Source organism: Ornithorhynchus anatinus, chromosome 1, assembly GCF_004115215.2.
Source record: "Ornithorhynchus anatinus isolate Pmale09 chromosome 1, mOrnAna1.pri.v4, whole genome shotgun sequence".
NCBI lineage: Eukaryota > Metazoa > Chordata > Mammalia > Monotremata > Ornithorhynchidae > Ornithorhynchus > Ornithorhynchus anatinus.
The window spans coordinates 28466086-28491429 of NC_041728.1; the positions used below are offsets into that span (position 1 = coordinate 28466086).

The window sequence follows — 25344 nt, forward strand, 5'->3', positions numbered from 1 at the left end:
AGATTTTTAGGAGGAAGAGAGAGGTCAAGGAAGTGAGGTCCAGTGGAAATAATAATGACGCTGGTATTTGTTGGGCGCTTACTATGTGCCAAGCACTGTTCTAAGCCCTGGGGTAGATAGAAGGTAATCAGGTTGGACACAGTCCCTCTCCCACATGAGGCTCATGGTCTCAATCCCCATTTTAAAGATGAGGTAACCGGAGCTCCTAGAAGTGAAGTGACTTGCTCAAGGTCGCATTTGGCAGACAAATGGCAGAGCCAGGATTAGAACCCACGGCCTCTAACCCCAGGCCCATGCTCTTTCCACTAGGCCACACTATCTCTCTATTATTGAGCACCTACTATATGCAGAGGAGTCTCCTAAGCACTCGAGAGAGTACAATAGGGTTAGAAGATATGATCCCTGCCTCCCAAGAGTTTAGAGCCTAATTAGGGAGAAAGACACAAAATAAATTACAGACAGGAAGAAGTGGAGAATGGAAAAATAAAATATCTAGAATAAGTGCTTAAATAGGGTATGTGTTTTAATATGTACGAAGTTGGCACATATTGTCGTGAGTGCCTAAAATACAAAGAGAGGGCAAAAGTACAAGATGGGAAGGGAAATTTTATCAAGAAAAAATCTCCTGGAGGACGCGGGATTTCAGAAGGACTTTGAAGGTGGGAAGAGCCGTGTTCTTCCAGCTATGAAGGGAAAGCTAGAAATAGGAGAAAAGGTGTGAGCAAGGAGTTGGAGGTGGGGGAGATGAGAACGAGACTCAAAAGGCAGGTGAATTTGAGAGGCAGAGAGTGCAAGCTGGGAGGGAGTGGGAGAAGAGAGTAGATAGATAATGGGGTGCCTTTAAGTCCGGGATCAGTAGCTACTTCATTAGGCCAGGAGTAGGTGGGAACTATTGAAGGCTTTTAAGGAGTGGTTGAGATGTGTGCAGAATAATACTTTAGAAAGATGGTCCGGGCAGCAGAATGAAGTCTGAGCTAGAAGATGGGAGAGATTTAAAACAAGGAGCCCGGGGAGGAGGCGGCTGATAAGGTAATCTAGTTATTACATGATGCAGTGGACCAGAAAGGGGTGGAATTTGAGGGGCTTCACAGCTCTAGAACTGGAGTGACAAGGTTGTTTGAATTCTCTTCTCCAGGATGTGTGGAATCCTTTTGGAGGCTGCTATGGGGGACAAGTAATCCCTTTTGTTGGTAGTGAGAAGCAGCAAGGCCTAGTGGATAGAGCACAGGCCTGACAGTCAGATGGACCAGGGTTCTAATCCCGGCTGCACCACTTGGCTGTGAGACCTGGGCCAAGTCACTTCAATTCTCTGGGCCTCAGTGACCTCGTCTGTAAAATAGGGATTAAGAGTGGGAGTCACTTGTGGGGCACGGACTGTGTCCAACCTGATTACCTCGTATCTGCCCCAGTGCTTAGAAAACTGCTTGGCATATAGTGGATGCTTAACAAATACCATAATTAACGGCTTAGTGGAAAGAGCACGGGCTTGGGAGTCAGAGGTCGTGGGTTCTAATCCCGGCCCGGCCCCTTGTCTGCTGTGTGATCTTGGGTAAGTCACTTAACTTCTCTGTGCCTCAGTTACCTCATCCGTAAAAATGGGGATTAAAAAGTGTGAGCCCCACGTGGGACAATCTGATTGCCCTGTATCTACCCCAGCGCTTAGAACAGTGCTCAGCACATAGTAAGCGCTTAACAAATACCATAATTATTATTATTAAAAATTAGTATTAATTCTCTGGGCCTCAGTGACTTCATCTGTAAAATGGGGATTAAGGATGTGAGCCCCGGGTAGAACATGGACCATTTGTCTGCTGTGGCCGTGGGCAAGTCACTTCACTTCTCCGGGCCTCAGTTCCCTCATCTGCAAAATGGGGGTTCAATACCTGCTCTCCCGTGTACAGACTACGAGCCCCAGGAGGGACCTGATTATCTTAGTACAAGTGCTTGCTGGCCGCACAGTAAGCGCTTAACAAATACCACGATTATTAATCGGCCACATTTTGAAGTTAACATTCAAAACTGTGGTGAAGCTAGAGTGTGTTTTTGCAGTTTTCTGGTTTGAATAGAGCAGCATTTCCCAACTTGGGGCATAGCAAAATATGAAAGATGGCTGAGAGCACAGCACCATCATTGCACTTAAAGCCTGAGGGTGAGGAATGGGTTTTCATTGATTACTTTTCCTGTAAATGAAGGCTTCAACCTCTGATCTACAGTCAGTTCCTTCAGTATCGTCCAGTTATCGTCCTATCTCCCTACTACCCTTCCTTTCCACAATCCTAGAACGAGTCGTCTACAATCGATGCTTAGAATTCCTTAACTCCCATTCTCTCCTAGACCCCCTCCGATCTGGCTTCCGTCCCCTCCACTCTACCGAGACTGCTCTCTCTAAGGTCACCCGTGACCTCCTTCTTGCCAAATCCGATGGCTCCTACTCCATTCTGATCCTCCTCGACCTCTCTGCTGCCTTTGACACTGTCGACCATCCCCTCCTCCTCCATACCTTATCTCACCTTGGCTTCACGGACTCCGTCCTCTCCCGGTTCTCCTCTCACCTCTCTGGCCGGTCATTCTCGGTCTCCTTCGCCGGAGCCTCCTCCCCCTCCCATCCTTTAACTGTTGGAGTTCCTCAAGGGTCAGTTCTCGGCCCTCTTCTGTTCTCCATTTACACTCACTCCCTCGGTGAACTCATCCGCTCTCACGGCTTCGACTGCCATCTCTACGCAGATGACACACAGATCTACATCTCCGCCCCTGTCCTCTCCCCCTCCCTTCGGGCTCGCATCTCCTCCTGCCTCCGGGACGTCTCCACCTGGATGTCGGCCCGCCACCTAAAACTCAACATGAGCAAGAGTGAGCTCCCCATCTTCCCTCCCAAACCCGGTCCTCTCCCAGACTTCTCTATCACCGTGGATGGCACGACCATCCTTCCCGTCTCTCGGGCCCGCGATCTCGGTGTCATCCTTGACTCGTCCCTCTCGTTCACCCCACGCATCCTATCCGTCACCGAGACCTGCCGGTTTCACCTCTACGATATCGCCAAGATCCGCCCTTTCCTCTCCACCCAGACGGCTACCTTACTGTTACGGGCTCTCGTTATATCCCGGCTAGACTACCGTGTCAGCCTTCTCTCTGACCTCCCTTCCTCCTCTCTCGCCCCGCTCCGGTCTATTCTTCACTCCGCCGCCCGGCTCATCTTCCCGCAGAAACGATCCGGGCATGTCACTCCCCTTCTTAAACAACTCCAGTGGTTGCCTATCGACCTCCGCTCCAAACAAAAACTCCTCACTCTAGGCTTCGAGGCTCTCCGTCACCTCGCCCCTTCCTACCTCTCCTCCCTTCTCTCTTTCTACCGCCCACCCCGCACGCTACGCTCCTCCGCCGCCCACCTCCTCGCCGTCCCTCGGTCTCGCCCGTCCCGCCGTCGACCCCCGGGTCGCGTCCTCCCACGGTCCCGGAACGCCCTCCCTCCTCACCTCCGCCAAACTGATTCTCTTTCCCTCTTCAAAACCCTACTTAAAAATCACCTCCTCCAAGAGGCGTTCCCAGACTGAGCTCCTCTTCCCCCTCTACTCCCTCTGCCATCCCCCTTTACCTCTCCGCAGCTAAAGCCTCATTTTCCCCTTTTCCCTCTGCTCCTCCACCTCTCCCTTCCCATCCCCACAGCACTGTACTCGTCCGCTCAACTGTATATATTTTCGTTACCCTATTTATTTTGTTAATGAATTGTACATCGCCTTGATTCTATTGCCATTGTCTTTACAAGATGTTCTTCCCCTTGACTCTGTTTATTGCCATCGTTCTCGTCTGTCCGTCTCCCCCGATCAGACCGTAAGCCCGTCAAACGGCAGGGACTGTCTCTATCTGTTGCCGACTTGTTCATCCCAAGCGCTTAGTACAGTGCTCTGCACATAGTAAGCGCTCAATAAATACTATTGAATGAATGAATGAATGAATTCAGTAAATCAACAGTGTTGATTGAGCACTTACTGTGTGCAAAATACTGTATTAAGCATTTGGGAGAGTACAGAATTTCCTTAGCACAGGTTCTCGGTCCCAAAGCCCTTGTGATTTGAGGCTCATCTGTCGTTTTCAACAGGAGACTCCATCCAATCTTCATTTGTAGAGCACTTTAAATTATGAAACTACATTTCAGAATGGGTAATATTTCATAACGGGAACACTCGCTTTAGTAGTTCAGTACCATTTATGCACATTAAATATTTTTCTCTTCCAGAATGTTTGAAACCCACATACAAAGCTACAAAGGAGATGACCCACTCGATCTCTGGGAGAGGTTAGAAATTTAATTTGCAGTTTCTTTTAATACGCTATAAAATTTAAGCAGGTGGAACAAAGTAAAATCTTCTCTCTGTTTTAGATATGTGCAATGGACAGAAGAAACCTTTCCTCAGAATAACAAACACTTGTCAACTTTGTTAGAGCGGTTGGTGAAGACATTTTTAAATCAGAAAAGATATTACACTGACCCAAGATTCATCAACTGCTGTGTAAAATTTGTAAGTATGTCATTGGCTTTGTGATTAATGGTGGTTGGGGTCGGATTTTCTTTTACTCTATGCTCTCAAACATCTGATAATCATTCAATCATTAGCCCTTTGTTGAATGATCCACTGCTACATGGATCACCTTCCTAAAGCCCCTAATGGAGAGAGCACGGGCCCGAGAGTCAGAAGGACTTGGGTTCTAATCCCGGCCCTGCGACTTGTCTAACCTTGGACAAGTCACTTAACTTCTCTGTGCTTCGGTTCTCCCGTTTGCCCTCCTAGTTAGACCGCGAGCCCCATGCTGGACAGAGACTACGTCCCACCTGATTATCTTGTATCTACCCCAGTGCTTAGAACAGTCCCTGGCACATAGTGAACGCCGAACAAATGCCACGGTTGTTATTATTAAAATTAAATCTCTCCTCAAAACGCCCATCTTCACATCCACCAAACATACCTCACAGTCAGTCGCAAGGGTCTCCACCGTCTGTCCCTCAGTTATCCCATCAGTAAAATGGGGCCCGAGACTGAGAGACAAGGGGCTGTGACCAATCCAGTTTGCTTGTATCCACCCCAGCGCTTAGTACAGTGCCTGGGAGTGAACTTGAGTGTAGAGCTTTGATGGAATGGGGAGAAAAAGATGGAGAAGAGAAGAAATAAGGGAAAAGAATATAGGGAGGAGGAACAGAGCCACTTTCCCCTTGAGTGAGAAAGTGGTCCACCGGGCCACACGAGCATCATCGCTCTCCCGACACAGTCTGCCAGCCATGGTGGTGTTGATTTCTGCCACAGGAACCCTCTCAGCTTCATTGCCAGGGCTGCGGGTTCTGGCCTGGCAGCAGCGGTGGTCACACAACCCCTCCACCTGCCCCCGACAGCGCTCCCAAATTCTGACCCAAATTCACCAGTGGTTCCCCACCTGTGCTCAGCCCCGGGAGGACCAGAAATGCGACAGCGCCATCCTCATCGTCTTCCGCTGGCATCAGGAGGCGTCACCTCAGGTCATCTTGCGGCTCCCGAGGGCGGGCCAGCTACAGCCGCCCACTCTGCACACAAAGCTGCGAGGGGGGCAACTAGGGTCCTCGCTTCCACAGTGTCCAGCCCACAACCTCCAGGGTTGTCCCGCTCACTAATAGAGTAAAAGTCCATTTTGGAAATTCAGTGGAGAGTTTGGAGGAGAACTGTGGCAGCGTGAGCATAATCCAGCTGGTATTCTTAGGGTCTGTAGTCATAAGTCGCTGATGAATGACAGAGGAGATGATAGGTAGCTCTCCATCTAGTGAATTGAAATTTTCTTGGCAATAAGATATACAGTAATAATAATAATATAATGGTATTTATTAAGCGTTTACTATGTTCCAGGCACTGTATTAAACACTGGGGTAGATACAAGCAAATCAAGTTGGACATAGTCCCTTGTCCCATTTGGGGCTCATAGACTCTTAACAGATGAAGTGACTGAGGCACAGAGAAGTTAAATGACCTGCCCAAAGTGACACAGCAGAAAAGTGGCCGTGCCGGGATTAGAACCCATAGCCCTCTGACTTCCAGGCCCGTGTTCTACTCACCGCGCCGTGCTGCAGTATTTGGGAGAACAGAAGAACACAGTGACCAGTGGTTGTCCCGAGCAAAGGCCTAGTGAAAAGAACACAGGACTGGGAGTCAGAGGAAGGACCTGGCTTCTAATTCTGACTGTGCCTCTTGTCTGCAGTGTGACCTTGGACAAGTCACTTCACTTCTCTGGACTTCAGTTTACTCATCTATAAAATGGTGGTGAAATGCCTGTTCCCCCTCCCCCTTAGACAGCGAGCCCCATGAGGGACGGGGACTGTGTCCAACCTGGTTATCTTGAACTTAGCACAGTGCTGGGCACACAGGGCTTAAGAAATACTAAAGTTACGGCCGTTCAAATAAAAGAAATAGATCAAATAATCAAACTGATCTTGCCCTAAGAGTAACCATGGTCCAGGAATCCTCTAAACCTCGTGTTTTGGTTTCCTCTTGCTAGGCTGAGCACAATAGTGAACCACATCAGTTCTATGAGTTTATATACCAGCAAGGAATTGGCATCAAGTCATCCGACCTTTACGTAGCCTGGAGTCAGCAGCTTGAAGGCCGAGGTGACCTGCAGCAGGCCGGTGCTGTTTTGCAGAAGGGGGTTCAGAATCAGTCAGAGCCCACGGAAGTGCTTCAACAACAGTACAGGTGGGTGATTTCACAACGATGGTTACGGACACTTCCTCCTGGCACTGGGAATAGATCTCACTCAGGCTTGTGGGTTGCTCGGAATTCGGATTTATTTACATACAGATGAAGCTAACCGATATCGGGCCCTCCTCCTGCCGACCTCTTAACTTTGGAAATTTCGAAGGGCATTTAAAAAGCCTGCTTTCTCTGGGGTTAGACCACTTCGCCCGCAATTGAAACCACAATCCAGTTTTCTTCAGTCGGGTGTACTCCATTAAAACCGACCCTTTTTTCTCGATGCCTAATAGCTTCAGGATTTAGCTTTCGGTGAGACTTGAAAAGTGTAAAGCCCCAAAATCACGCTACTAGAGATCTTGAAATAAAAAGATGACTATATGTACCTGATGATCTATTCCTTCGTCAGCCCGAAAGCAGGAAGGCTTGACGAAAAAGTGGGTGTTACCCGTTTTTATTTATTTCCACGTGAAGTTTCTCCCAGGCCAAAATTCTTCTATGCATTTACTATCCATGCTCTATTTTTGATAGCGCATATGAAAAACTCCCTCAGAAAGTACTTTTTCCACGGTGCATTTCTGCTCTTAAGACTGTTTCTGTTACTGAAGATCCAGTATGGCACTTTGGGTGATTAGATATTCCTTTGGACTTACCCTCATGGTCATTTTACTTAGATTAATTTAATATTGTCTATAATTTTCTGGCTTCTGATACTCCACTGTGCCAGTTAATTTTCTATTCCAATTTTAAGTCGATCGAAGGTGATCACTGAACGCTTAGTGTGTGCCGAGCACCGAACGAAGCGTTTGGGAAAATACAGTACAACAGAGTGGGTAGAGATGATCCCTGCCCCAAGTACCTTCATCAGTGGTATTTATTGAGCGCTTACTATGTGCAGAGGATTTTACTAAGATCTTGGAATAATACAACACAAAAGAGTTGCTAGGCACGATCCCTTCAATCTTCAGATTGCAGACAGTCTGCAGTTGAAAGGTGAAGATAAATCAGTGAATGTTTCTCCTTTCCAATCTTTAGCGTGAGTCTTATGCTGAATTTGTTGAGTTTCTGGTCTCAGGACAGAGAGTGGGGGTTTTTTTGTCGTTCATTTCTCTTAGTCCCCAAGAAATTGGATGACCTGTGACACACCTTGGAACTGGGGCGGGATTATTTTAGGCATCCCAAAAGGAAAGTTTGAGATAGTATCTCAGAGATTTTTGCCCCTCACTGCTCCAGTAAAGTTGGCTATACATCCCTTTTCTCCTCAGAAATGTATGTAGATTCCTCAGCTTTGTCTGGAGAGGGGACTAAATTAAGGTTGCCTCCATGATGTCGGCCATGTAATATAATAATAATAGTTATGGTATTGAAGCGCTTACTATGTTTCAGATACCGTATTGAGCGCTGGGGTGGAGACAAGCAAATCCAGTTGGATTCAGTGCCTCCTCGTGGGGCTCACAGTCCTAATCCCCATTTTACAGATGAGGTAACCGAGGCCCAGAGAGGTGAAGCGACTTGCCCCAGGTCACCCAGCAGACAAGTGGCCGAGCCGGGATTAGAACCCCTGACCTTCTGACCCCCCCCAGGCCCGGGCTCTATCCACTCTTGCCACGCTGACCTGGAGTGCGTCGTGGCACCACTCCACATTTAGTGTTCAAGCTAAGTCATCCAGGTTGGTTCCATCTCAAGTCCTGGAACTCAACGGGATCACTCACTCTGGATACTCTCAGCCGCAGACAACATTCCTTCTGGAAGGCAGGGGTTCTGGGGTGCGCACAGTGTTTCCAAGGGCAACCCTGATGATGCGCAGAGTGACCCTTAGAAGCAGCATGGCCTATTCATTCGTTCATTCAATCGTATTTATTGAGCACTTACTATGTACTAAGCGCCGGGACTGTACAACTTGGCAACAGATAGAGACAGTCCCTGCCCAACAACGGGCTCGCAGTCTAAACGGGGGAGAGAAACAACAAAACAACACAAGTAATCTGGCGTAGATATCATCAAGAGAGATAGAATCATAGATATAGGCACATCATTAAAATCAATAGAGTAATAAATAATATATACAAATATGCACAAGTGGTGTGGGGAGGGAAAGGGGAAAGAGCAGAGGGAGGGAATAGGGGGAATGGGGAGGGGAGGAGGAGCAGAGGGAAAGGGAGGGATCAACCTGGGAAGGCTTGAGGAGGTGAGCTCTCAGTAGGGCTTTGAAGAGCGGAAGAGAGTTAGTTTGGCGGAGTGGATAGAGTACGGACCTGGGAGTCAGAAGGACCTGGGTTCTAATCCTGGCTCTGCCATCTGTCTTCTCTGTGACTTGGGACAAGTCACTTCACTTCTCTGTGCTTCAGTTACTTTATTATAAAAAGGGGGTAAGGACTGTGAGCCCCTGTGGACTGTGCCCATCCCAATTAGTTTGTATCTATCCCAGCACTTAGAACAGTGCTTGACACATAGTAAGCACTTAAATACCATTAAAAAAATGGCTTGCTGTCAGCCACAACCAACAGCCTCATCTTGGTTTGCCCCTGGTTATAGGCTCATGGGTTCGCAGCGGACGCAGGCATTTACTTAGGCCCCACAGCCTGATCTTTCTGGTGCTGGACTGGTCCTAAATTAAAAAATGGGTCAAGAAGCCCATGGTTTTGTGGACTCCCTGCCCCTCCTGGTTGGCGCTGACTGACATTTTGCTGAAAGGTTATCGAGTCTACCTGTGGGACCGATTGGACTGTAAGCCCGTCAGAGGGCAGGGACTGTCTCTATCTGTTGCCGATTTGTCCATTCCAAACGCTTAGAACAGTGCTCTGCACATAGTAAGCGCTCAATAGATACTATTGAATGAATGAACTTGAGCACAGGGGTGGGTTTGGTGATTTTTCTCCTCCCTTCCCCAGATGTGTTGTTGACTGATTACCTCTTTATGAGAAAAGCCAAGTGGAAGCATGTGGGGAAGCGGCATGGCCTAGTGAATAGAGCCTAGGCCTGGAACTCCGAAATCTCTGGCTTCTAACCCTGTTTCTGCCACTTGCCTGCTGTGTGACCTTGGGCAAGTCACTTCACTTCTTTAGGCCTCAGTTCCTTCATCTGTAAAATGGGGAATAAGAATGTGAACCCCATGCAGGACAGAGACGGTGTCCAACCTGATTTGTTTGTATGCACCTGAATGCTTAATACAATGCCTGGCACATAGATGCTAAGCAAATGCTACAATTATCATTATTATTATTATTATGTCTGGCTCGTCTGCACCTCTGCGAATAACTTGGGTTCTGTAGGTAGCTGCTGTCTTTGGCCTGATGAGGGGACTAACACCTTTTTGATCTGACGAGTGGCCTACCATTTAATAGTTGACTGAATTACTTATTCGTTCTGTCAATGCTGACCTATTTTAGAATTTGTCACAGTACCCTTGTCCAACTCTGAAATAAACAGTATCTTTCTTCCATAGGTTGTTCCAGGCTCGACTGTCCAAAACTCATTTTGCAGCTCAAGGTAAAACCTAAGGTTTTTCAGTCACTTAGACTATGGATCGATCGATCAGTGGTGTTCATTGAGTGCTTACTGTGTGCAGAACACTGTACTAAGGGCTTGGGAGAGCTCAGCACATTGGTTTTGGTAGACATCCTCCCTGCCCACAAGGATTTTATGCAGTCTTCTTACTAGCCCCTATCTACTCTATTTGAAATTCATTCAAGTCAGTTCTTCCATAACATGAATCTTGACGGTATTTTCTGGATAGGACACAATGTGGTGTCAGAATGCATAATGCAAAATCACAGGATGTCAGTTTTTCCTAAGGTAGTGTTCTTTGATAACTGCAACACCCTGCGTTGGAAGAGAAGTAGCTGAATTTGTTCAATTTTTCATTCAATAGTATTTTGGAGCACTTATTGGGTGCAGAGCATTATATCAGGCATTTGGTAGAATACAGTAAATTAAGGCTTTGTTCCTCCCTTGAAGAATAAACCAGTAAATATACTAAGATGACATGTCATCAAAAATATAGGTGTAGATGGCAGTTCTTTTTCTCAGAATCCATTGAGTTGGATGCTTCGTGGTGATTGGGATCTGGTGTAATTTGATGAAAGAGCAATTATTTTGGGGGGTGGTAGGCTTAATTGTTAAATATCCTTCTCCTTCTTTCAACATCTATAATTCTTTACAAATTTTTTTTTCTAGTTGGCGCCTCAGAACCACTTCAAAATTCTAAGATTTTAAACCAGATTGTCCCACCTCTCACAGGGAATGGAGACCCTGCGTGCCTTCCCCAAAGTCAGGTATATGTAAATTATGTATTATATCTGTAATTTATTTATATTAATGTGTATCTGTAACTTTTATTAATGTCTGTCTCCCCTGTGGACTGTAAGCTCATTTTGAGCAGGGAATGGGTCTATTGTATTGTACTCTCCCAAATGTTTAATGCAGTGCTGTGCACACAGTAAGCACTCAATAAGTACGATTGGCTGACTGACAGACATATGGCCTAGAGGATAGAGCACGGGCCTAGGAGTCAGAAGGACCTGGGTTCTAATCCTGACTCCGCCACTTATCTGCTATGTGATCTTGGGCAAGTCACTTCTCTGTGCCTCACTTCCCTCATCTGTAAAATGGGGATTAAGACTGTGAGCCCAGTGTGGTACGGGGACTGCATCTAACCCGATTAACTTGTATCTACTCCAGTGCTTAGTACAGTATCTGGCACATAGTAAGTACTTAATAAATACCATTATTGTTATTATTATTAGGTAATATTAAACAACCATAGGTGAGAAATGGGAAATATTCCTGGGCTGCTAAAGTCCTGTGCCTCTTATTTTTCCCTTCCCCCTGCCATCTTTCCATCCATACCAAGCGCCATAAGTGCTCAATAAATACTACTGAATGAATACCACTTTTTTTCCCAGTAGTAATAGTAGTAGTCATTAAGCGTCTACTATATGCGAAACACTGAGTAAAGAGATGGGAATTAGACATTGTCCCCTGCCCCTCAAGGTGCTTACAGTCTAAGAGTAAGGTGGGGAGGGGCTTGGCGAAGCACCTAGAGGAAGGTGAAACAACATCCAAGATAAGGTCCACAATAAATACAGTAAGAACAGTGAGATACTATTCATTCAGCCAGTCATGTTTATTGAGCACTTACTGTGTGCAAAGCACTGTACTAAGCGCTTGGGAGAGGACAATAGAACAATAAACAGACACATTCCCTGCCCACAAGGAGCTTACAGACTGGAGGAGCAGTAGCGTTAGCCAGTGCTCTGAGTAGAGAGCAGAATTTCAGGTTCCTTGAGCCTTAGAGTTGACAGGTCTGGTGATAAGATAAAGGGAACCGGCCAGGACCACGTGGGGTGACACCCAAGCTGTTCAGTGTCCAGGTAGAAGGGAAGCCTTCCCAGTGTTCCAAAATCTGTGGAAAAGTGCCACCCCTGACCGCCGACCAGAGCAGATCAGGAGCGAATAATAACAGAAATAATAATAATTTAAGTGCTTACTATGTCGGGCACTATACTATGCATATATTCAGTGGTATTTATTCAGCACCTACTGTGTGCAGAGCACTGTACTAGGCGCTTGGAAAGTACAATTGGGCAACAGATAGAGACAATCCGTACCCAACAATGGGCTCACAGTCTAGAAGCGGGGACAAGAAAACAAAACAAGTAGACGAGCATCAATAGCATCAATATAAATAAGTAGAATTTTAGAGCTATACACATCATTAGTAAAAGAAATAGAATAATAAATATATACATATATACACAAGTGCTTTGGGGCGGGGAAGGAGGTAGAGCAGAGGGAGGGAGTCGGGGCAATGGGGAGGGGAGGAAGAGCAGAGGAAAAGGGGGGCTCAGTCCGGGAATCCCTCCTGGAGCTGACGAGCTTTCAGTAGGGCTTTGAAGGAGAGGGGGATGTGGATACAAGTTAGACACAGTCCACGTCCCACATGGGGCTCACAGTACTAATCCCCATTTTACAGAAGAGGCAACTGAGGCCCAGAGAAGTGAAGTGACATCCCCAAGGTCACACAGCAGGATAACTGGCAGTGTCAGGAGTAGAACCCAGGTCCTTCTGACTCCCAGACCCATGCCCTATCCACTAGGCCACGTCGCCCTAGGTGCCGCGGTGAAGGGGCAGCAGCGGGTCCAGGTTGAAGAGAAGTCTTTCTAGCACTCTAAAATCTGTGAAGAAGTGCCACTGTTGCACACTGGCACAGGGCAGACCAGGAACAAAGGGCTTAGGTGCCATAGTAAGGGAGCAGAGTGGGTCAAGATAGAAGGAAAGCTTTCCCATCGCTCTAAAATCTGTGGAGGAGTGTCACCACTGCCCGTGGGGCAGATCGAGAGCGAAAGGCCTAGGTGCTGCAGTTTTACTGTGTGCAATAAACAAGAACAATAAACGGAAGCAGCTGAATGGTCAAGGAAGGATTCAGCTAGAGTAGAAACCGTTAGATTTGGTCAGGAGTTTTTAGGTTTCCACGGAGAATATGGTGTCTGTGAGTGAAAGACGTGGAGAGCAGATTGTAAAAGGACAAGAAGGAAGGTGGAGGAGATAAAGTGAAGACAACAGGATGTAATGCAACCTATTTGAGTTTCAAAGGGAAAGGGGAAAGCAGGTTGAAATGAAGCAATTTTTGAAGGGGACAATGGGATTCTTGCCTCCTTGGAATTGGTAGCCCTGGGTATTTGCAAATATACCCAGCAGTGAAAAGATGTGCTCACTTCCTAGGATTTTCCATTGAGAGGTTGAGAAGATTGGATGGAAACATTTAAATCTAAGGTGGCTCTCAAATTTCTTTTCCCAATTTTTTAATTTTTTTTTTTTTTTTAGAGTTCGGGGCTTTCTGAAAATCAGTCATCCACTTGTGATAAAGTACCAAAAATGCAAGCACAGTCAGTGTAAGTTGTATTATTTGATTTCTCTCTCAAAGTGCATGCTCAGCATTCCACGGTAAATATAAATGATGGACATCTTTATTTTATAGAGAACAGAGGACCGTCGTCATTTCTAAATCGTGCTATTCTGCGCAACCATCTTTATCGGCGTCCAATAGCAACACCGAGCAAATTTGCATGTACTGTAAGGACAAGCTTATTCATGGAGACTCTGAATTATCTTTTGAAGAACTGAGAGCCCAGAAACACGAACAAGTGAAAAAACAAAAGGAATGGGGTACTCACGGTTCACTTTTCCTTTTACCTACTCTCCTCTTTTCATTTGAACAGATTCTTGGTTCAAAAGTTGTGCTAGTGGTGGGTATTTGCCTGCTGTTGGAGTATTAGCTAAGGGAACCTCAGTTGTCCTTATAGAGAAAGTAGAGTACTTGCCCAATTCCCAGCGTAACACTTCTCCCCTAGGACTGAATAGATTCTGAAAGTTACACCTGTTCTATTTAATGTATTTCTTGACATCAGTAGCGAAAAGAACATGGGCCTGGGGGGCAGAAGGACCTGGGTTCTCATCCTGGCTTTGCCACTTGTCTGCTGAGTGACCTTGAACAAGTCACTTGACTTCTCTGGTCCTCAGTTACCTCATCTGGAAAATGGGGATTAAAACTGTGAGCCCCACTGTGGGGCAGAGACTGTATCCAACCCGATTTGCATGTATCCACCCTAGTTCATTGTACAGTTCCTGGCACAGAGTAAGCACTTAACAGATATGAGGATGGTGACGATTCCTCCCCTCTACGCCAAAGGATGAATGAATTCCCTGCCTACCCCATTTTGAAATTGTATATTCAACCACTAATCTGTATTTCCTTTCTTTCCTGGTGCTTCATTAAGCTACCAAAATCATGTGGTTTATCAAAAATGAATTATAAATAACCGAGTAAGCTCATTTGCATGCCAAAAAACTTTATGAACCTAGAGAACTGAAGCCAAGGAACTGGTTTATGTGTGTCTTTGGTGTCTCCACAGTCATTCACTGACAAAAGCCATGCCTATGCCGGCTCAGACCAATGGATGTTTCCAGTTCAGTATTCTGTCTTCAACAGTGGCACCAAAGAATGTTCGGAGAATAGCGATTTCTATAGGTTTCACCCCAAATAATATTTTACAGGTCCCTCTGTGAACTTAACCAGGACTTTTTTGATGATGATAATTATGGTGCATGTTAAGCACGTACTATATGCCAAGCACTGTTCTAAGCAATGGGGTAGGTACAAGTTAATCAGGTTGGACACAGTCTCTGTCCCACATGGAGCTCACAGTCTTAATCCCCATTTTTCCAGATGAGGTAACTGGGGCCCAGAGAAGTTGTGACTTGCTCAAGGTCACACAGCAGACATGTGGTTTAGCTAGGATTCGAACCCAGTCCTTCTGACTCCCAGCCCCATGCTCTAGCCACTAAGCCTCGCTGCTTCTCAATTGCCTACCTAGGTTTTTCTGCCTGCCCAATTTTCTGGGTAGAAATGTTCGGGGGGGAGGGTTTCCATACTTTGAATCTACCTCTTTCCAGCTTCAATGGGTGTTGTGGGGTTTGGTGAACTATATTGTGTGGATATTCTCATCAACGCTATTATTAATCTTTCATTTTAATCATTTATTTCCTAGAGTATTAGGGTGTTTTATGCCACTTTAGGTATTTTCTGTAAATTGTATGAGTCTGTCCATCAGAGTTTTATGCCTACAGATTTTACATCCAAATATATTTTATAATAGCAATCATATTGTTCACCAGTCCTACTTAGACTGAGCTCCGTGAGCGACAGGATCGACTTGATTAACTGGTATCCTACTGAGTTCTTAGAACAGTGTTTGACACATAGTAAGCACTTAATAAATACCATAAAAGAGTTCTTGATACATAGCGCTTAACAAATATAATAATAACCCAATAATTATAGCCCTGCCAAGTTTACAGGAAGTGGTTTTACGCGGTCAGTTAAAATCTCTGTGCTTTGGGCTTCCTTAAAGAATGGAATGCACACATTTGCTTAAGGACTATCTTTCTCTTCCAGTAAATAAAGACAGAGAGTACTTGAAACGGAAAGAAGCAGATTCCTTTGAAGAACAACTCCTGAAACAGAAAATGAATGAACTCCGTAAGCAGTTGTGTCAAGTGGCAACGGTGCAGGGTGGATTAGCCACTCTTCAGGCTGGATCTCAGGTATAAATGCCCTACGACCACATTAGGGCCGTATCCATCAGTTATTTTGTTTATTGTATTTGTGTCAAACTTAACGTGTACACTGGGGAAAGGCACAATAGTGTTTCAGAACCAGTTCTTTGTCCACAGAGGGTTCACAATCATCGAAAAAGGGGTGACAACCGGCACTTGTAGACAGCACATCTCTAAGAAACTTTCCTTGACTAAGCCCTCATTTCCTCTTCTCCCAGTTTCATCTACGTCAGCCTGATTTGCTCCTTTTTTATTCACCGCCACCTTCCTCAGTCGCACAGAGACTTATGTACATAACCAAAATATTTATATTAATGTCTGTTTCCCTCTTTAGACTATAAACTCATTTGGGATAGGGAATGTGTCTTCCAACTCTGTTATGTTGTTATATTGTACTCACCGAAACCCTTGGGATGGTGCTCTGCACACAGTTAAGTGTTAAGTTAATGTTAAGTTAATGCAGTTGATTGATGCAAAGCATAGACAGATGAGTAAAAACCAAAACCAATTCCTCACTATTAAGGGAATAGAATTCAGGTTCTTTGTCACCTGAATGTGGAAGGTTTTTCGTTGAAATTTCACTCATTTGTTTTTCAGAACTTTAAAAATAATTTTTTCCCTCAGCGGCCCATCACAGCTTTATTTTATTTTTTAATGGTATTTAAGTGCTTACTATCTGTGGGGCACTGTACTAACTTCTGGGGTAGATACAAACTAATCTGGATGGATACAGTTCCAGTCCATATGGGGCTCCAGTCCATATGGGGCATGTACAATAGAAAAGAGAGGCGGAATTAAAAACCATCCCCAGTTAAATAGTAATTTAATGTCTTTTCCTTGGTGCTGAGAACTCTTTACTCTCTAAAATTGAAACAAATAATCTTGACTCATTTCTTTTCTAGAATAAGTCCAATCTTATCCATCCTGCTGCTCTTATAACAGGTTCCCTGTTATAAGGCTGTTTTAGGGTTTAAGGTTCCCTGTCTTAATCCCCATTTTACAGATGAGGTAACTGAGGCACAGAGAAGCTAAGGGACGAGCCCAAGGTCACGCAGCAGACAAGTGACGGAGCCTGGATTAGAACCCAGGTCCTCCCAGGCCTGTGCTCTGACCCCTCGGCCACACCGCTTCTCTTGCCATCTAACGTGGCAAGAGTTTGATGGAGAAGGTAGCCAGGGATCCCTCCAGAAAAGATTCATGGCTGTGTTTGTGGAGATTGTATGTAGAGCACCGTACTAAACGCTTGCAAGAGAATAATATAACAGCGTTGGTAGATATGTTCCCTCCCCACAAGGACATTGCAGTCTAGAATCAGAAGTTGTCAGAGGAGGACGGGAAACTTTGGCAATCACAGATTTCATTTCTCGCTCCAATTTCTTCTCTCTGCCACCCCTCATATCCCCCCTCCGCTTTTATTTGAGAAGATTCGCCCGATATACACGGAACCCAGTTTGCAGCGAGACCTGTCGGCACCTTTTCGACCAGCCACCAGTCAGACACCAAGTAACGCAGCAGAATACTTAAAGAACTCCATAGCTCTACCCACGGCAGCAGAGACAAGCGCTTCTTCAGAAACACCGGTGACCGAGAATCAGCCTTATCCTGCGTCAAGAGAGACCCAGCCAGCGGCAGATTCTACATTCGCAACCTACCAAGAGGACGCTAGCAAGACTCGGTTCGACCCCGAAGAGGGTCGAGAGCAGAACCTGATCCCATCTGACCACCACAGGAGCATCTCTAAACCTGGACCTCTTGAGGAGCCCTCAACCTCTCCTCCTGAGAGCTTTAGCTTTAGAGAGCCGTAAGTACAAAATTACCTAATTGGTCATTTTTGAATGGTTTGGGTTGAGCGCTTACTACGGACCCGGCACTGCGCTAAACACTAGAGTAGATACAAACTACTCAGGTTGGACACCATCCATGTCCCACGTGGGGCTCACACTCCTAATCCCCATTTTACAGACGAGGTCACGGAGGCGCACAGAGAAATAAAGCGACTTGCCCAGGGTCACGCAGTAGACGTGGTGGAGGAGGGATTAGAACCCAGGTCTTCTGACTCCTAGGGCCGTGCTATTTCCGTTAGGCCACTCTGCTTCTTGTCGCTCCCAGTGTTAGAGAAAGTTTGGCTAGGTCCAACGCCAAGTAACTAGACTTTAGCCTTGACTCTTTGCTGGAAGCGATACCCCAAATATACTAGGTGTGCAGCACTCAGTTCTTTTAACTTCCTCCCCGTGCCAAAACTCAAAACTTAGAGGTAGTTATTCAACTTTGAAACTATTATATGCAGACCATCTTTATGAAAAGGACTATTATTAGCCCAGATTTCTTCTGTTTTATCGCGCTCTCCAAAAGTAGTTTCTCTCACATCTTCAACTTTAATACACCTTCCCGTCTTCCATCTTCAAGAAAAGCAGCATGGCCTAGTGGAAAGAGCACGTGCCTGGGAAGCAGAGGACCTGGGTTCTAATCCTGGATCTGCCCCATGTCTGCTGCCTGACTTTGGGCAAGTCACAACTTATCTGTCCCTCAGTTACCTCATCTTTAAAATGGGATTGTTACTGAACCCCATGTGAGACATGGACTGTATCCAACCCGATTAACTTCTATCTACCCCAAAGCTTAGAACAGTACCTGCCACGCAAGTACTTAACAAATGCTATTAAAAACAAAACCTCACTGGGTGCAGGTAGAAATGAAAACTTTTAGCCGGCTAAGAAGGACGTGAAGTAGGAGAGAGAGTCTTAACTGCACGTGTTGGCCTCGAACCGGAGTTCAGCGTGAAGTTTGCAGATACAAAGACAAGGGTGACTGAATCATCCTGAAGACTCAAATAGAGAGGTTTTGAGTAGCCGGGAAAAGGTAGACAGGCAAAAGGAGGAAAAGCTGATCTTCCAGTAGAAAGGGGCAGATGTGTATACAGTAGAAAAGAGAGGCAGAATAAAAAGCCATCCTCAGTTAAATAGTAATTTAATGTCATTTCCTTGGTACTGAGAACTCTTTACTCTAAAATGGAAACAAATATTCTTGACTCATTTCTTTTCTAGAATAAGTCCAATCTTATCCATCCTGCTGCTTTTATAACAAACCAACTGTTGCCATCGACTTATTTCTATAAGGATGAGTTGGGATTCAATTGTTTCAGTCACATTTGCAGTTCAACTTGCCTAATTGTTTTTTTGTTTTCATTAGGTATAAGAATGAAACTGGTCAAGGCCTCAAACTACAAAACGGGAAGGAGGGCAAAGAAGGTAACATCTGATATTCCAGAATTGACTTGTGAACAGTCTAGTCAGGGTGTATGACAGGTTGTTAATCAGCTGGGTATATCATTTTTGATTTGGGACACATTGACTTTTAAGTCATGACCCTGAGTCTTTCATTGCATAGGGTAGATTATTGTATGACTGATTACAGAAGCTCCAACTCCATGGGGGTTGCCACTGAGGAGAGGGCATTAATGGGTTTGCCCCGTAACATTTTGGGCAGAACTGGCCAACTTGTAGTGTCTCTGCCACTCGTAGCGTCTCTGCCCCTTAGAGCTAGAACGGGACCATTACCACAGATGCTTCTCTCAGCGATGACGGAGGTGTCCGATAGCAGCTACTGAGAGCAGAGCACCGGATAAGCTCTTGGGAGAGAATGATCAGATTAAAAGACATGATCCCCGCCCTTGAGGAACTTCTGTCCTAGCCGGGAAGACAGATCTTAAACAATTTACCAATAAGAGGAAAGAAAAGGGGAAACTCTAAGCTCCATAGTCATAATAGTGACAACGATGATGTTACTTGTTAAGCACTTACGATGTGTCAAGGACTGTTCTAAGCACTGGGGTGGAGACAGGCTAATTGGGTTGACCCATGTGAGCTTTACGGTCTTAATACCCATTTTCTAGGTAACTGAGGCCCAGAAAAGTGAGGTGGCTTATCCAAGGTCACACAACAGACAAGTGGCAGAGCTGAGATTAGAACCCAGGTCCTTCCGACTCCCAGGCGGGACCTCTATCCACTAGGCCACGCTGCTTCTCGGGGCTGAGGGTGGGGAAGAGGATCAGAGTGCCGGGAAAGGAGGAGGGGCCGCCCTTCTTGTGGACAGGGAGCGTGTTTACCAACTCTGTGGTAGTTTCCCAAGCGTCTAGTGCAGCGCTCTGCACATAATAAGCACCCGATAAAGACCACTGATTGACAGGGAGATGAATGAGTAAAAATTCAATAGTAAGGTATGTAAGTCTATATGAACCCAAGTGCTCTGGGTGCTTCTTGGGAATCCTGCCTAGGTTTGTGTTCTGATACTGATTCAGTCTTTTGTGTGTGTGTGTGTTGGTTTTGGTTTGTTTTGTTTTTTTTTAATATAGTAAATGAAGCCTCTTCATATTTTGGGACAAATGCATCTCATGCCACACCAAATACATCCCTGGGAATGGTACAGGCGACGCCATCAAAAGTTCAGCCTTCACCCACAGTTCACACAAAAGAAGCACTGGGTAAGGAGAGGCTTGGTGCGAACGCTGTGAGACCGGGAAGAAACTTTACTTTGATGAGCAAATTCGAGGCCCGTGAGGGCACAAAAACATACCCACGGAATTGATTATGAATCCCTTTGCCGATTCAATACAGTATGTCCCAGCCCACACCCAGAAAAGCCAGGGGTTGTCGTGGGCCGCACAAACTCATGGCAGAACCGTCGGCAAACTCTGCTACCTAGGTAGTGTGCCATCCAATGACGGGCGGAGAGATAGAGCTACGAGGGAGAATTATAAAAGGCAGTTTAGGCAAAGTCAGCTGCAAAGTAAAGTGTGGTGACAAAAGTATCATAATAATTGTGGCATTTAAGCTCTCTCTTTGTGACAAGCACTGTACTAAGCACTGGGGTAAAATAGGTTGGACACGGCTCCTGTCTCGCAGTCTAAGAAAGGGGACGAACAGGCATTGAATCTCCATTTTATAGAAGAGGAAACTGAGGCATGGGGAAATTAAGTAACGTGCCCAAAGTCACCCAGCAGGCAAGTAGAGGAACCAGTGTTAAAACCCAGGTCATCTGATTCCCAAGCCTTTGTTCTGTCCACTAAGGGAGGCCGCCCTTCATTTTCTAGATTTCTTCAATGATCAGTAGGGAGGGACCCTTAAGCCCTGAAGGATTTCTTCAGCGCCATGCCGAGAGGCCAGGCGACGTGTACTTCTCCAGCCTAATTCTACCCAAGCCCTTTTATTTTCCCAGGAAAACCTAGCTGGACCTTAAATCTCCTGAACAGTTGTGATTACTGACTGACACCGTTAGTTTAATTTAGCAATAAAGGCAGTGAGGTGTGTGATTTGGGGGCGGAGGGGAGAAATCCCACTGGAAAGATTGGGGTTTTATCTACTTTATTATTAAAGGTACTATTCGTCATCATTGAAAATTTCGGTGTTACATTAGAGCCATTTCTCTACTCTTCCAAAGTGAATTCATGCAGAAAAGAAAACTCATTTCATTTATTTTGCTACCTGTGGTTTTCACCTTTGGGAGATTTTTAAAAGCGACACTAAACTTTTTTGGGTACTCATTTTACACAGTTGTATTACTCTTTTTTTAAGTTAAAGAACCAGTATAATGAATTAAAGTTTCCCTTCCAAATGTAGAACACCGTGAAGTGAATCAGTGGAATTTAGATCTTGCAATTTCTTCTTTGAAGGTTTCATAATGAACATGTTTCAAATACCTACCCATCCGGAAGTGTCTGGGGAGGAAGACAACTTTCCCTGCCTGGATGAAAATGAGGAAGCATTTGAGGCCTGCTTTAAAAGTAATGACATACATATTCTCCTATAGACCTTGGTATCAAGTAGTCATGTATTTCTAGTGGTGCTTTGAACACTATTTTTAGCCTGCATCTTCTAGACGAGAACAAATTTTCAGCCAGGTGGAACAAGCCGAAAAGACTGATCAGTCGATCAATCCGTGGTATTTACTGAGCATTTACTATGTGCAGAGCACTGTACAGCGTGCTTGGGAAATTCAACAGAGTTAGTAGCCACGTTCCCTACCTTTAACAAGCCTACAGTCTGGAGAGGGTGACAGACATTAATATATTTATATTAATAAGGAATTTATAATATGTCATTTAAACATATATACATAAGTGCCCTGGGTTTGAAAGTGGGGCAAATGTCAAATGCCCAAAGGTCACAGATTCAAGTGTCGGTGACACAAAAGGAGAAAGGGGGCTTAATGAAGGAGGGCTTCTTGGAGATGTGATCTTAATAATGCTTTAGTGATGGGGAGGGAGCTCCAGGTTAGGGGGAGGACATGGGAAGGGGGTCGGCAGTGAGATTGATGAGATCGGCGCACAGTGAGTAAGCTGGCACTAGAGGGGCAAAGTGTAGCAGATCAGCGAGGTGAGTTAGGATGGGGGGAACCGATGGAGTGCTTTAAAGCCAGTGGTAAGGAGTTTCTGTGTGATTGGCAGCAGTTGGATATTCGTAGGGAGACACAAGACTGAACATTTCTGTAGAAAAATGACCCGGGCAGCAGAGTGAAGAATGGACTGGAGTGGGGAGAGGCGGGAGGCCGGGAGGTCAGCAAAGAGGCTGAAACGGTAATTAAGTTGGGATAGGGTGAAGTGCTTGGATCAGCGTGGTAGCCATTTGGGTGGAGAGGACATCCTGAGGGGCCCATAGTCTATAGTCTCCAACCTTTCTCTACCCCCTCACCCCCCGAAAGGCAGCGATATGCTAAGGAAGAGAGAAGTGCTGGGGTCTGTCTTCACCATCTTTTTTTTCTTTTCAGTCAAGACAGGAAAGGCCCTCGAGGCCCGAGCAAAAGTTGCGAGCCCTGAGGCATCCCCCAGTGAGAACAAGAGTTTAGGGGATTTCCTGCACCTTTGGGGTCCTGGGGTCTGCTCGTTGAGGGGGGGGAAATGTGTCTGTTTTTTGTTTTATTGGACTCTCCCGAGAGCATAGTACAGTGCTCTGCACACAGTAAGCATTTAATAAATAAGATTGAACGAGTGAGAGAGGTCATCGACTCCAAGAAAATTGGCTGTGACTTTTGGGGCCGTTTTCCTTCTCAGGTGCTCCTGTCTCCACTGTGCTTCAACCAAAATGTCTATTTATATCCAAGGTCAGGGCTAGTGTTTCACCCCTGATAGATCTCTTCAAAGCACATGGGATACTTTAAAGACATGGGGATTCTCCCCGCCTCTTGACTGTAAGCCCATTGTGGGCGGGGATTGTCTGTCTTTCCAAGCGCTTAGTACGGTGCTTTGCACACAGTAAGCGCTCAATAAATACGATTGAATGAATAAATGAATGATTCTCATTCCTGACATGGAAGACTTTTTTTTTTTAAGTAGCATTTGTTAAGCACTTACTATGTGCCAGGCACTGTACTTAACACCGAGGTAGATTCAAGCTAATCAGGATGGACACAGTCCCAGTCTTAATCCCCCTTTGATAGATGAGATAATCGGGGCCCAGAGAAGTGAAATGACTTGCTCATAGTCGCACAGCAGACAAGTGGTGGAGCTGGTATTAGAACCCAGGGCCTTCTGACTCCCAGGCCTGTGCTGTATCCACTAGGCCATGCTTTTCCTTTCTTTCCTTTCCCTCTGTCACCTCTGCCTATATCTGTAGCTAAACAAGCCCACTCCTGTGGCTCGATGACGATGCTTCAGCATTCACTAATGCCCCAGTTTTAAGGAAGGCAGATGATTTGATTCCACTTTTGCTAATGGAATAGTAGCAACTGTTTGGATTGTTAACAATAAGTGTTTCTGAATATGCCCACTGTCATTTTTCATATTTAAAAGAAAATGACGGTCACAAACTCTTTCCAGAGAATCTTGCCTAGAGAAGATTGTCTGCGGTCAGCTCCTTTTTGAGATGCTGTTGCCGCTCGCTTTTTGGTTAACTGTTTTGAAGTGTCGATCAAAGGTAGCATGAATGATTTTGTGACACTCAAACTGAGTGAATTAATGGTACTCTTGACCGCCTTGCAGAGAACACAGAGTCATCTGGAGTCTTGGGAATTAAAAGCGTCAACCCTGCGACGACACCTGCTTTTTCCATCTTTGAAGACGGCAATAAAGAAAATAACGGGTAAAGAGAGGGTGTCTATGGTGAATACTTCTGTAGGTCATGGACTCCGAGGGTTCCTTCTCAAAGAGAATCACCTAGAATTCTGTTTCCTATTTGTGGAAGAGAGGCTAGGGAAGAAACTGCGATCATTCAGTCTTATTTATCGGCTTTTGCTGTGGGCAGAACACTGTGCTGAGCACCAAGTGCAATATGACAGAGTTGGCAGCCGTAGTCCCTGCCGGCGACAGACTTACAGTCTAGAGGGGGAGATATGTTGTGAACCCTGAAAAAATTAAAGATATTCATTTAATTAGCTCTGAAAATATATTGACTGTCAGTTGGTTCAGGAGACTGATTAAGGTCTAGTTTTACTGACGTTGGGCTTAGCTTATCCTGTCACCTTATTGGGTGCACTGACTTCTCAAGCAGGTTCAGTCAGCCCTCTACACTTTCAAGTTCTTTGGAATTTCTCTCCTAGGCAAGACTGCTTTTGATGATGATAATTTTTTCTCTTAGGCCCCCGGAGAGCAAAAATAAGCCTGGAGGGACCAGATCCTTTGGCGAACGTCCTGCCAGCCGACTTGCTTTAAAACCAAATGTAAGTGACTTCATATTTTTAGAAGAGATTGTTTGTTGTAAGGATCCAACCTTGGGACTCCTGGGCTGTCGAAAGTGGTTGCGATTTACAGCAGAGCGGTGTGCTGGGTCGGGGAAAGAAAGGAGGTGGGGATCGGGAGCGAAGACCAGCCGATTGAGGGTGACCAGAACCTCACAGGACCAGGGACCCTGACCTGCCCCTAGAGGACCAGAAGTCGAGCCACATAATTTGGTATTCCTTAAGCGCTTACTGTGTGCCGAGCACTGGGGTAGATACAGTATAGTGCTCTGCACCCAGCGCTCAATAAATACGATTGAATGAATACAAGGTGATCGGTTGGACACGGTTCCTGTCCCACATGGGGCTCACAGTCTTAATCCCTGTTTTACAGAGGAGGTAAAAGGCCCAGAGAAGGGAAATGACTTGCCCAAATTCAGACAGTGGCAGGGCTGGGATTAGACCCCACATTGGGGCTCCAGCCCTTTTTCAGCTAGCTCTGCTGCTCCACTGTGCCCCACGTAACTGTGGGTGCCCAGCACAAGGGCCCAGTGGGAGAAACCCCTCGCTCGTAGGCCAGAGTGTGAGGAAGCAGCGTGGCCTAGCAGAGTCAGAGGACCTGCCTTCTAGTCTTGACTCCGCAACCTTTCTTTTTTTTTTTAATGATATTTGTTAAGCGCTTACTATGTGTCAAGCTCTGCTCTAAGTGTTGGGGTAGAGACCAGGTAATTAGGTCAGATACAGTTCCTGTAACACACCGGGCTCACCACCTAAGAGGGAGGAGGATTTAGTCCCCATTTTACAGATGACGTAACCGAGGTACAGAAATGTTAAGGGACTTGCCCAAGGTCACGCAGCGGACGACTGGCAGAGC

At 45.8% G+C, this 25344-nt stretch overlaps 1 protein-coding gene across 1 annotated transcript in view; it reads left to right on the plus strand.

The window, feature by feature from the left end:
* Nucleotides 1-25344, plus strand: part of BUB1 (BUB1 mitotic checkpoint serine/threonine kinase) — a 50422-nt gene that overhangs the window by 8137 nt on the left and 16941 nt on the right. Inside the window, exons 2-15 of the mRNA XM_029074830.1 lie at nt 4235-4294; nt 4379-4517; nt 6514-6710; nt 10153-10196; nt 10884-10981; nt 13533-13600; nt 13687-13874; nt 15664-15812; nt 17249-17625; nt 19014-19072; nt 20176-20304; nt 21493-21603; nt 23797-23896; nt 24392-24473. Coding sequence (XP_028930663.1) covers nt 4235-4294; nt 4379-4517; nt 6514-6710; nt 10153-10196; nt 10884-10981; nt 13533-13600; nt 13687-13874; nt 15664-15812; nt 17249-17625; nt 19014-19072; nt 20176-20304; nt 21493-21603; nt 23797-23896; nt 24392-24473 — 1801 coding nt within the window. The remainder of the gene's footprint in view (nt 1-4234; nt 4295-4378; nt 4518-6513; nt 6711-10152; nt 10197-10883; nt 10982-13532; nt 13601-13686; nt 13875-15663; nt 15813-17248; nt 17626-19013; nt 19073-20175; nt 20305-21492; nt 21604-23796; nt 23897-24391; nt 24474-25344) is intronic.